The following is a 12,289-nucleotide window of genomic DNA, read 5'->3' on the forward strand; positions in this document are numbered from 1 at the left end:
ACTATCTTATGACCACAAGCTACATAGCAGGAATGAGCTAAAAGTTATCGAGTATGATGTCTGCTTGCAGAGGCTGTGCATGTTGTGTAAGAGTATTAGTAAATAAAAAGTGGCTCTGTGATTTTGGCTAAACTTGCCCGAGTTCATTGGCATATGAACCTTAATGATTGAAAACATGCAATGTTGCAGAGAGTAATTTAAGTTTGAACGTCATACTTGCCTTTAAAAGTACCTTTTTTGGCAAAAATTCCTTAACTTGTTGTTTGTAGGTCAGGCTTTCTAGACCACAATGAGCTAAAGTTATGTCAGTCTTAAACAGCCGTTTGTACTTACTAATCTAGCGGTACAGAATAGGGTCAGTTTGGGTCAGTTTAGCTCTTTAGACAATGTCAGCAACAAGCAGTGAAAAGAAATAAGATCAGCTAGTAGTTTAGGTTAGTAATTCATCATTTCACTAGCAGCCAACAAGCTTAGCTTCATACCAACTAACTTACAAGAGGAGTGATAAAGGATGACCAAAATACAAACAGGTGATTTCAACCTAGCTATGTTAATGAGAACCATATGAGGATGCTACAAATCTCAGAGCTCTCAAAATATTTCTCTCACCTTTAAACATGGCTGAGACAGACTTAATGTGTTTTAGACAAGAATAACTGAAATGGTGTTGCACGGGTTCTGAATGCCTGATGGTATGCCATAACAAGTTTCTATTATGCCTTTTGAAGCTGCATGTTCTAGAGTGTCATGTACCTGCAAATACATGAATTATTTGTTAGGTTGGTACTGTGGTGATGCTCGGAGTCGGTGGTTTCTTCTGTGAATGGGAATCATTTGATGGAGGATGGCCAAGCATATTCTATGTTGGTGGAGGCGCGTGTCTACTCTTTTGTCCCATCTGGTACTTTTTTGTCTTCGATTCTCCCGAAGAACATCCAAGGATTAGCAATAGAGAGAGGCTTTACATAGCACAAGGTTTTGAAGGTGTCACGATACAAAAGGTGCGTATAGCATCATACAAAAGGATTTCTGATCAGTGTATAAAAACAACAACAACTATATTGAAGGAGTATTTTATGCATGACGTTACCGAGGATTGATTTATAATTGATTGATCCCACGACCAAACACGAGCAAAGCGATTGTTTGGGAGCTTTTTGATAAATGCATAAGTGCACACAACTCGTGAAAACTATTCATCAACACCGTCGCAAACCCTTGTACCAAAATCTCATCAACGAACTTAACCATTTTTCAATAGAGCCTTTTAAATAGAATAACAGTACAAAACACTCATAAATCTATTTAAATAAGTTACCAAGACTTTAAAATTTGTAGACAATATCCTAAACCTTACCCATCTGAAGGGTTTATACACAAATAAACAGATTAGCTTGGTCTAAAATTGCAATAAAAACTTGACAAGCTTTTTTTAATCAAAATTAAGACTGGCCAACAAAATGCCGATAAGGCCATGCGACAAAGCGTAGAACCATTAAGTCATGCGCATTTCACGAGAAAAACGTGCACATTTCACCAGTCTATGGCATTGTCCAATTGCCAAAGGTTTCTGTAATTAACGTAGAAGTACTGAAAAGTAATCGCTTCATTTTTGCCGATTCTACCGGAATCTGACATTTTGGACACTTATGAGTACTTTGGTATTCCAACTGATGTCCAAAGCAGTGAAAGTAAAGGAAATGACCATGATATTTTTTAACGATTCTTATAAGGTTATTACAATATTTAATTGTGAGAATAATTATTCGATTTTATAAGATTATTATGAGAATTAGTTATAAGAATAATCATTTGAATTTACAAGATCGAAGTATATAGTGACCGATGGTGTTGCCATCAGTCCATTGCAGTTACCATTGCAATTCTCCTAATGCACTGTAGTGCCATTTGACTGCTAATAATGCATTTCTCAACCGGTAGTACCCTCTCTTTTTCCATTATCACTTTGGTCTTGGGCTGTATGACAGGGGAATTTCTAGTTAGAAATATACATTTGTGAAATAGAAAACTATATTTTAAGAAGTATGAAAGTCATGATTAATAACAACCCTAATGAATATTGCAAAAATATTCTCTCATTCTATTACTTTGAATAAGTGTTTTTACGTAAGCAATTGCCATTAATTACGTAATGGCCATGTATAATTTTCATGAACAGAAGAATGTTAGAGTCATAAACATCCAAAACTATTATTCCACCCAATTTAAATTCAAGAAGTTCAAAATTAAGATCATTTAAGTACAATAAGAAGGATGAGCTGATGTTTTATTGCAAAAATGTTTACAATTGCGTGGAGTCTAGAGACTCTTAAGAGGTTTCTCACTCAAATCCCAATTTCTCAATTTCTCAATCCCAATTTTAAAATTATTCCAAAGCAAATGAGTCACCAACTCAACTTATTTTGCACATTACAATCAATTATCTACTTATATTTACATATATACGTTTATACATTTGTGCGTTTATGCGTTTATGCGTTTATGCGTTTATGCGTTTATGCGTTTATGCGTTTATGCGTTTATGCGTTTATGCGTTTATGCGTTTATGCGTTTATGCGTTTATGCGTTTATGCGTTTATGCGTTTATGCGTTTATGCGTTTATGCGTTTATGCGTTTATGCGTTTATGCGTTTATGCGTTTATGCATGTAAGTCTAAGTGTCCAAGTGTAGCCAACTCCATGGTTTCTCTGGTAGCATTCACAGATGTACAGGATACTTTGAAGGTGGTCTCTGGTTTTCAGCACACGGTGTACACAACTTGCTTGTCTCCGCAATGTCAGTTTCCATTCTAGGCCAGTATACTGCTGTGCATGCTAGCTGCTTTTATATTTTGTATCCCAAAATGCCCGAGATGCAATATCTTCAGTACTTTTTTGTAGGCTGGTAGGAATCACTACTCTGTTTCCATAGAGTAGACAACCATTGCACATAGATAGTGAGTTTTCTAACTTCCTAAATTCTTTGATTTTAGAAGTAACTGGAGTTGCTTCCTCTCAATGTGGCCATCCTGTTGTACATTTCATTACTGTAGAGATAACAATGTCTTCAGAAGATTCCTTGACTATTACTCCTGGACCCGTAGGATTTAATTAAGCTCCAATAGTTTTAATGGTGCAAATGATGTCTACGCCAGCATCGCCTTCCTTTCTGTCAAACTCAACATCTGGTCCAACAGGTAGCCGACTAAGAGCATCTGCATTCCCATGTTTCTTAGTCTTTCTCTCTTCAACTTCATATTCATATTGACTGAGTAAGAGAGCCCATCTTGCCAATTGGTTAGCAGCAAGTGCAGGAGTTCCTTTGTTAGGTGCAAACATTGATGTCAATTCTTTGTCAGTGGTCAGTAATGATGGTGAATTTTCTGCTATAGAGAAATTGGTGAAACTTCTTTATCACAAATATGATGGCTATTGCCTCTTTTTAAACCTGTCCATATTTTCATTGAGTGCCCGTCAATGTTTTAAAAGCATGCATAATAGGTCTTCCACTATTATCCTCATATCTGTAAAATAAGATAGTTCCAACTCCTTTTTCAGAATCATCCCATGTTATTCCTATAGGCAGCTTTGAGTTGGTATGTGTAAGAACTGTGTCAGCGGTCAGCAGTTGATTTAGCTGAAGAAAAATGGTTTCTTGTTCTGCACTCCATCTCCACTGCACATTCTTTCTAGTTAGCTGATGTAATGATTCTGTATTCGTTGATAGGTTAGGTAAGAATTTGCTGTAGAACTGTACTGATCCAAGGAATGAATGTAAACTGTTTGTTAGTAGGTGCAGGCATCTGTTTAGCAGCATCTGCTTTTAGTCCTTTAGAAATTCCTTTTGCTGAAAAGTGATGACCAAGATATTCTGCCGAGGGCTGAGCAGAATGGCATTTTTCTTTACGACATCGTAAACCTTTCTCATTCAGTTTTGTAAGTAGTTGTCGCAAATTCTGTAAATGACTTGTAGCATCAGTACCACTAACCAGTATATCATCTAAATACACGGCTACGCTTTGTAGATCAGCTGTCAATTGTTCCATTATCTCCTCAAAATATCTAGGCGCTTAACTGATTCCAAACAGAACTCTCATCTGTAGTGGTACTCCTTTTTGAGTGCTAAAAGCAAGCTTTTTTGACTGTTTGGCCCTAAGGGGATTTGGTTGTATGCATCAGCTAGATTAATGTTAGTGTATCCGTATCCTCCTACTAACTTGTTCATCAGGTCTTCAGGTAGAAGTATAGGCTGTCGGTGAGTCTCTAATTGTGGATTTACTGTTTTTGAGTGTAGGCTCCACATACTCTGATCGATCTTTGATGACTGTTAGAAAGTTGCACTTTCCTCACCGGAACTACAGGCATAGCATATTGATTAAACTGTACTGGTTTTCAAATTCCTCTTTAAATTCCAGTTTTGTAGGCTAGTTTTAACTCATCTTGAATAACAAATGAAACAAGTCGAGGTTTGTGAAACACTGGTTTTGCATCTGATTTAAATCTTATTTTAGCTCGTAATCCTTTAGACAGCCTAAATCATTGTTAAATAGATCAGGAAATCCATTGCAGAGTTGCTCGCAAGATTGTTGGATACTTTTTCAGCTGTTCCCTGGTCTACTACTTTACAAGTCGTAGTAGTTTGTTTGCTGAGCAGATTGGCTATTGATCGTCCCAATAGTTTGATTGCTCCTCTTTATATCAGGTTGAGATTTGGAACCCGGCTAACTACAAAGTTCAAAGCAATATGATTTCCTTTTATGGTTTTAGTACTCAGCTGGCACTGCCAATTACTTCAATAGGATGTTTTGAAGCAGATTCGTAGGTTGTAGTTGTTGTAGAGAGTACAGGTTTTCCAAGTTTACACCAGACTTCCTCAGTAATGAAGTTGTCACAGGCTCCGGCATCTGACTCCCCACCGCTACCATCTGTTCTTCTATCTCAATATTCTTTTGAAGTTGTTCCACATGTATTCTTAAAATAGTTTTAAGCTATTGTTTTGAGGTAGATTTCTGTGCTGAAGGCCTTTTATTAGTAGTTGCTTTTCTTTTTTGGCAGGCAACTCCTAGATGTCCTAACTTCTGGCAAAAATTACATGTAGCAGATCTGTATGGACATTATTCCTTAGCCGTATGTGTAGTTTTATTGCATCTGTAGCAGTTGAAAGTTGTCTGTTTTGTTTTTGTGTAGTTTGAAGTTCCTGTTGGTGCTTTAGTTCTATGATCTGGTTGTACCTTGTTGACTTTTTGCTGCTCTCCTGATACCAAAATACCTGAAAATATAACATAAAACAATAAAATACCAGAATACCTGAAATACCTGAAAATCAATCAAAATGAGAGATTTTCAGATTTTGAGTTAGTAACACAGCCAGATGAAGAATTTTGTGGAGAATTTAAAGCATTTTGAATTTTTGAGTTAGCTTAAATAGTTCATGAGATATTGCAAAATTTTGGAAGGTACGCCAGCCAAAACTTTCAAAATCTGAAATGGAATAATAATAATCTGTAATAGGTTGTTTACGTTAGGTTCTCTTTGGATACAGTCATTTGTATTTCATTGACCAAGGTGAGACTTGGTCTATAGGGTAAGTAAGCATGCTAAAACAGCTGGTGTACACCATTTTAAGGTCAGAACAACAAAAGACTGGTAAACCCTGCTCTCAAACTGAAAAAAAACTTGACATTTTTACGCATCCGTACTTTACACTAACCGCACATTAGTAATACGATGAGAAACTCCTAGATATATCACTACTAACTTTTAGGCTTCAGGATTTAACATCACATCTGAAATCCATACTGAGATTTATTTTGCCGAAAACAGTGAGTCTAAAAAACACAAAGGGTATCAGACCTAAAACTACGTTTACATTCCTACTCACATCTTACTCAGAAAACGGCTAAAATTCATGCTATGGTCACGTTTTACGTCTTTTACCATGAGACTTTGGGCAAACTAAATCCTCAGTGACAGGACGGCAAAATTATCGAATGTTAGTAGGCAAGTATCATTGGCGGTCATAGGCTAAACATTCAGGTTTTATCACATTTGGCAGTCCATTGATACCTTCAAGTCTTACATCATACATCACGGCAGAGGAGTCTAGATACGTCTGAACTTTCACTTTTCCTAAACAAAACAAAAGCATGGCTGTGCATCAAAGACATCCTGGTAACATGGTTAGCAAACAGTACACACAACAATCTATGAGAATAACCTGTCATCGTACCGGGTAAGCTTGGCTGAATGAAAACTTGTGAAAGCTATTAATTCCTTTAATTTAGAATTAAATCCTTAATATCCTTTAAATTAAAATTAAAATCATTTTATTTAGAATTTTCTTTAATTCCTAATTAATTTAGAACAAATCTAAAAAATAAGCTAATGAGATGATTGGCAACGGATTCTGACTTTGAGACACCTTTACGAGTAATAGTCTTAGTAGCCTAGTGGTCGTGTGACCAAAATATTGATTAGCCTACTCACGCCATAGGGTTAATGTCAGCAGGCAAAAAATAAACACACAAACATTGACACATTGAATTAGTCATGTGGCAACTGGCAATCAATTATGAGTGAAGACACACCTAACTCAGGCCAGTGAGTACGACTGATCACTGAGTCATGTATTGTATGATGTAATTTTATGTGACTCAGGGATGCATACACTGGGCCAGCAACTAGTAGGCTACTACACCCATACTATTACTACCAAAAATAAATGGGGAAGATCAGAAAAAATTCAATAAGACTCACCATGATATCTAAAGTTGCATCCTGCCTTTTTTCTAATCTTCTCCTTGTGCTTGAAAAGTTTTGTGGTGTTCCCATCATCCACACAAGCAGAAATTCGGCCCATGATAACCAAATCTAACTCTGTCTTTGACATTCCTTTATTGTAAGTCAGCTGGCTGGAAATCAGAGTTCTGTCAAACTTGTTGTTGCAGTTACCCTTGCAACTGAAGCTAATAGGTTCATCAGACACTATAGGATGAGTTGGTAAGCTGGCAGCAGGTGATTCTGAGTCATTAACCGAAGTACTATATGAGTGAGTAACAGTTAATCCTTTGGTAGGTTCAACATCGTCTTCTTCACCGTCAATAAATTCGGGCGTCCGAGCTTGCAGGTCATCAGTAACATGAAAATCTGGATATCTAGACATTGTTTCTCCATATTCAGCATCAATTTCATTGAGCAATGTGCCAAGTTCCTCAGATTCATCCAGATTAAAAAAGTTTTTAGAAGTTTAAGAAACTTCACGAGTCGCCATTTTGATGACGTCTTGATCGCATAGCAATGACTACGATCACAAAATTTCGGCATAAGGAGCTAACGAAATTACTTTTTTAGTTCAGAAATGAATTCCTCACACTCTGATTGGTCTAGGGTGAAATAATAAACAAAGTAGCTATGTGCTCCCCAATAAACCTAATGCAAACTTCGAAGCTCCATTACTAACAATAGTGAATGCCGACTTTGGGTCGATTTTCACACGAGAGGTCACAATTATACGGTTTCCTTGGCTATTTTGGCTGCATCCTCTGTTTTAGTTGCAATTTTAATAGTTTTCTTAAAATACAGCTCATTTTCTTTTACTTTGAAGAGTGCTTTGAGAACTGCTTCATTATTTACTGAGCAGACAAACCATGTTCTCATAGCTTCATCTAATGGATCATTAATATTAGAAAAGTCACACGTGGTCGCTTCCTGTCTAATTCTATTTGCTAATTCATGAATAGTTTCTCCAGGTTTTCTGTTCATAGTACGCCAGAATTTATAACGCTCACATATTAAAAATTGTGTAGGATCATATTGTTCTTTTAAGAAATTATCTATTTCCTCCATGGTAACTTCGTTTATAAGTTTTGGAGCCTTCAGTTGGCCAGCCATGTTGTTGATCTGTTTGTAGAGAACAATTGACTGATTAATTAAGAATACGTTAGCTTTTCTCTCCTCGGGTATAGAGTGAGCTGCTACAAAAGTGTCATATCGATTCATGTAATCAGTCAATAGTTCAGTTGCTGGATCATACTCTGAAAACTTGGTTAAGGCTGCTGATAGTGCTAGCTTAGCTGCTGCCTCAATTTAACCTTTCACCAGTAGTTCCGTGAGTTTCCTATTTTCTTCCAGATAAGCTTGTTGTTGTTCTTCCATCTTTTGGTTTTGAGCTGTAATCATTTCAATTAACTTATCCACTTCCAAAGACATACTTGTATATACTGAGGATGATCTATAGGTTTCTGGATTATATTTTTGTAAGAATCTCAGTTGCACTGCTCAAGAGTATCCCATCCTTGTCACCAATAACTTCTGTTATGTTTTTGTATGAATAATAACACAGTATGTGGTTTATTCGCTCTCATAGTCTGTATTGCACTGTTGCCTTTCAGACTTAGTTTCTATAACCATTAGCTATGGCTATTTAATAAATAGCTAAACAAAAGCATAACTTGTATTAGAATATTTAGCTATATTACAATAGATAGCGCAAGGTTACCTTGATTTAAGCTTTATAATGGCAATCTATCAGTTGTTTTAGTTAGAATGGCAAATGTTGTTATATGTTAAATAAAAATCAGTTTTCTGTCCACATACTTTTTATTACAGTCAGGTTGTTGTTAAAATGCAACAGTTGTACAGCTAGGTGTATTAGCTTACACATATTTCCTTCTAAACCTAACCAATTAGTAATTTATAATTAATTTCAAATTTTACTATAAACATTTGTAAGATTACTGTAAGATTTATCGTGTAAGATTATAAGTATAAGTGATTCCTCACTCTTTTATATTTACATACATTTACATTCTTTGAGAAATATACATAAATAGATATATAAATTTACATTCTTTTATTACATTTATAAACTTCTTATAACTGTTGAAGTTTTTAGTATAAGTTTTTAAAGTTTTTTTCATCGTCATTATTATTTTAATTTGCATTCTTTTTAATATAATTTGAGTATCGTGTTTGAAGTTTAAACATTATTCATTTTGCTATCACTGTTATTATTACTTGGTTAGTTTCTAATCTTTATTTTTAATATTAATGTTTCATTCAATCAATTTTGTTACACATTGTTGTAATAAAATTTCAACTGCAAAATTGCCAGAATGGCAAATGTTGTTATATATGTTAGATACAAATAGATTTTCTGAGCAAATACATTTTTATTACTCAGCCAACGCCCGGGTGCAAGTACAGGTTATGATGTAAAACATTGAGAAAATACTTTTCCGAAGTTGTTTTTTCATCTTGGCATGGATTAAAATTTGTATAATTTTATTTTAGTGGAAAAAATTGTTTCGAATCTCGAACAATTCGGTTTTCGAACAACCTGCTGGAACAGATTATGTTCGATAACCAAAGTTCCATTGTAGATTATTAAATGAGATTCGTCGCTGAAAGTTATGAAATTTTAAATTTACACTGATTTGAAAACCTTTACTGTTGTTTTATCCCTTTTTAATTCATTTGTCCTGCAAAAAACCTTTTCCTCATGATATGAAGTGTGAAAGTTACAGTTGTTTGAAAAAGTTTGAAAACTTTTACAGTTGTTTCTATTTTCTCTCTTAATTTAATTCAACTACACAAAATACTTCTCTGATGATATGTAATTTCAAAGTTAGAGTGGCAAATTTTGTTAAACAAAAATCAATTTTCAGTAAAAAGACTTTTTACTACCCGGGAAACTCCGGGTAGCACAGCTAGTGTGTGTATATATATATATAGATATGTACACTAGCTATATATACAACTATATTTCTCAAAGTCCATCCGTGTGTCCATATGTCGTCGGAAATCCGGCTATAGATCTTAAAACCTTGGAATAAATATTCCGTAGCGAAAAGGATTCGATGTCGGACCAAGCCGTTCACCAGTCTTATGCCTAGCCCACTAGACTACAGAAGTCGAATTGCTAGCTTGCCAATATAAGTCATTATATCAGAGCAATACCTAACTGCTTTACGTATGACACGGGTCATAGCATAACGTCACGAGAAGCTGCTTGCTCACATTATTAAACTGCCTAATAGCAAAACTCTCACTACTTCTCATTGCTTATAACACAAAAAACCTTTCTTATTATCTGTAGTTTGAAAGTTAGAATGGCAAATGTTGTTATATGTTAAATACAAATCAATTTTCTGTCCAAATACTCTTCTATTACACGGGCAACGCCGGGTGGCACAGCTAGTATACATGTATATATATATATATATATATATTTATATATATATATATATTTATATATATATATAACTAGAGTGTTGGCAGATGTTAATGCACTTATCTTTTTTCCAGATTGATGTTTTTCTCTGTGTTCATGACAGGTCTGTTTCGTGCTGGTGCATTCTTCAGGTGACTTGCGTTAAATGGCTAATGGAATTGCCTCTCCTGGTGTTGTTGGTGGTGTTTGTAGCTCTGCCTCTGCCAGGACCGTATTGGCTAAGAAGGTAGGATCCAGGCACAGGCGGAGCTACAAACACCACCAACAACACCAGGAGAGGCAATTCCATTAGCCATTTAATGCAAGTCACCTGAAGAGTGCACCAGCACGAAACAGACCTGTCGTGAACCCAGAGAAAAACATCAATCTAGAAGAAAGCTAAGTAACATTAACCTATTCCAACACTCTAGTTAGTTACAGTTGTTCCAAAAACAGTCGTTACAGTTACAGTTGTTACAGAAACACTCCGCACCTTTTAGAGCGTAGAGTGCTGTTAGCAGTAGACCTGACCAATGTATATAAATATATAATGTATATAATTTCAGTGTTTTTCATTTGTCTGTTGGTCTGTCATTTGTGCATCCAGTTCAAAGTTCCAAGTTCAAATTCAGCGCTTTGCACTAGATTTGTACTCGGAACTTTCAAGAGCTGGATTTGAACTCCAAACTTCCAGATATTTAGACAGGCATGCTAATTACTAGGCCAAATTACTAGATTGCTATACAATTGAATAATTGTGGTCCTGCCCATTAAATTGGTTACCATAGCATGCTTAAAAGATTTTGGAAAGTGCTATTAGTTATAGCTAGCAAGTTTGAAAATCATGATTATGTGAGAGATTGTGAGAGTGTGTTATTAAGCTTGCTTCAGGCACAGCTTATATTATTGTACAGATTTAGACTAGCTTAATTTACTAGATTAAGTAACCCATTTTCATGAAAAGATTATTTTATTCATTGTGCAGTGCCGGGCATTCATCAAGTATTGTGTAAAATGTTTAGTTATAATCTATTACATATATGTGCTATGCAAAAGCTTTCAATGATGTTGTAGAACACCACTAGTTTCTGTTTAGAAATGACTTGCTTTTTAGAATTCTACAGTTCCTTGGCTAGATATGCTCAAGTCTCCAGCATTGTGGGCTATAATTGTTGTGCAATTTGCTAACAATTTTGGAAGTTACACACTTGTGACAAAGTTACCAGCCTTCATGAAGGAAGTCTTACATTTTGACATAAAATCGGTGAGTAATTTTATATTCTTGGTACTCCCCAATTTTATAAACAAGTGTATGCAGTTAGGTCCATGTTGTATGAGTTGTTAGACTATTTGAGAGTTCATCATCTAGTACCAGCTTCCCTAAACTCCTGACTAATGTTCCATTGAGAAAATAGTGCTTATTATAATTAGTCATGAGCAGTTTTAGTTTGACTTTTGAAGTTTTTTCGTTCAATTTTCTATCTGAAAGCTTATAACAGAAATGCTACTATTTGCTAAAAACAGTGTGATAGTTTGATAAATAAATCGTCAGAACATACAAGTAGTAATTTACTAGTGTGTTTAATTTGAATGATGGTCAAAGTTTTGAACCAAACAATCTCTACAACATACTTACAGCTTTATATTTTGCTTGAGGTATTTTCAGGTATTGTTCTTGGTTAAAGACTAACACACAGCAGGTTTTTGCAACTATTCGGCTTGGTCCTACTGTAAAGTGACATCACTTTGGATTTGTCTATTCATGTTTGCTCATGTCATATGTTGCTCATACTACGTGTAATTTCAAAACACATTTATCCTATCAAAAATAGATAGTGACAGCGAATTCCATCGATAATCATGGTGCAAATTGTTTCTCTTTTTAGAATGGACTTTACTCCTCCCTTCCATTTGTTGCTAGTTTTATAGTAGCTAACTCTGCTTCACATATAATAGATAAAATGAGAGAAAAACAGATTGTTACTACAAGAAATGCTAGAAAGATTGCGATGCTAATTGGTAAGTCTGCGTGTCTGGGTAGATTTCAACTTAATCTATTTTGCATAATCTTTAAAGCCA

At 35.3% G+C, this 12,289-nt stretch overlaps 1 protein-coding gene across 1 annotated transcript in view; it reads left to right on the forward strand.

Annotated features, from left to right (window-relative positions):
• LOC137405173 (uncharacterized) overlaps positions 1–12,289 on the forward strand; it is a 34,178-nt gene that overhangs the window by 17,164 nt on the left and 4,725 nt on the right. Inside the window, exons 14-16 of the mRNA XM_068091400.1 lie at positions 780–1,001; positions 11,325–11,474; positions 12,097–12,229. Of these exons, the coding sequence (XP_067947501.1) occupies positions 780–1,001; positions 11,325–11,474; positions 12,097–12,229 (505 nt within the window). The remainder of the gene's footprint in view (positions 1–779; positions 1,002–11,324; positions 11,475–12,096; positions 12,230–12,289) is intronic.

The sequence above is a fragment of the Watersipora subatra genome, chromosome 9 (assembly GCF_963576615.1).
Source record: "Watersipora subatra chromosome 9, tzWatSuba1.1, whole genome shotgun sequence".
NCBI classification, from domain to species: Eukaryota; Metazoa; Bryozoa; class Gymnolaemata; order Cheilostomatida; family Watersiporidae; genus Watersipora; species Watersipora subatra.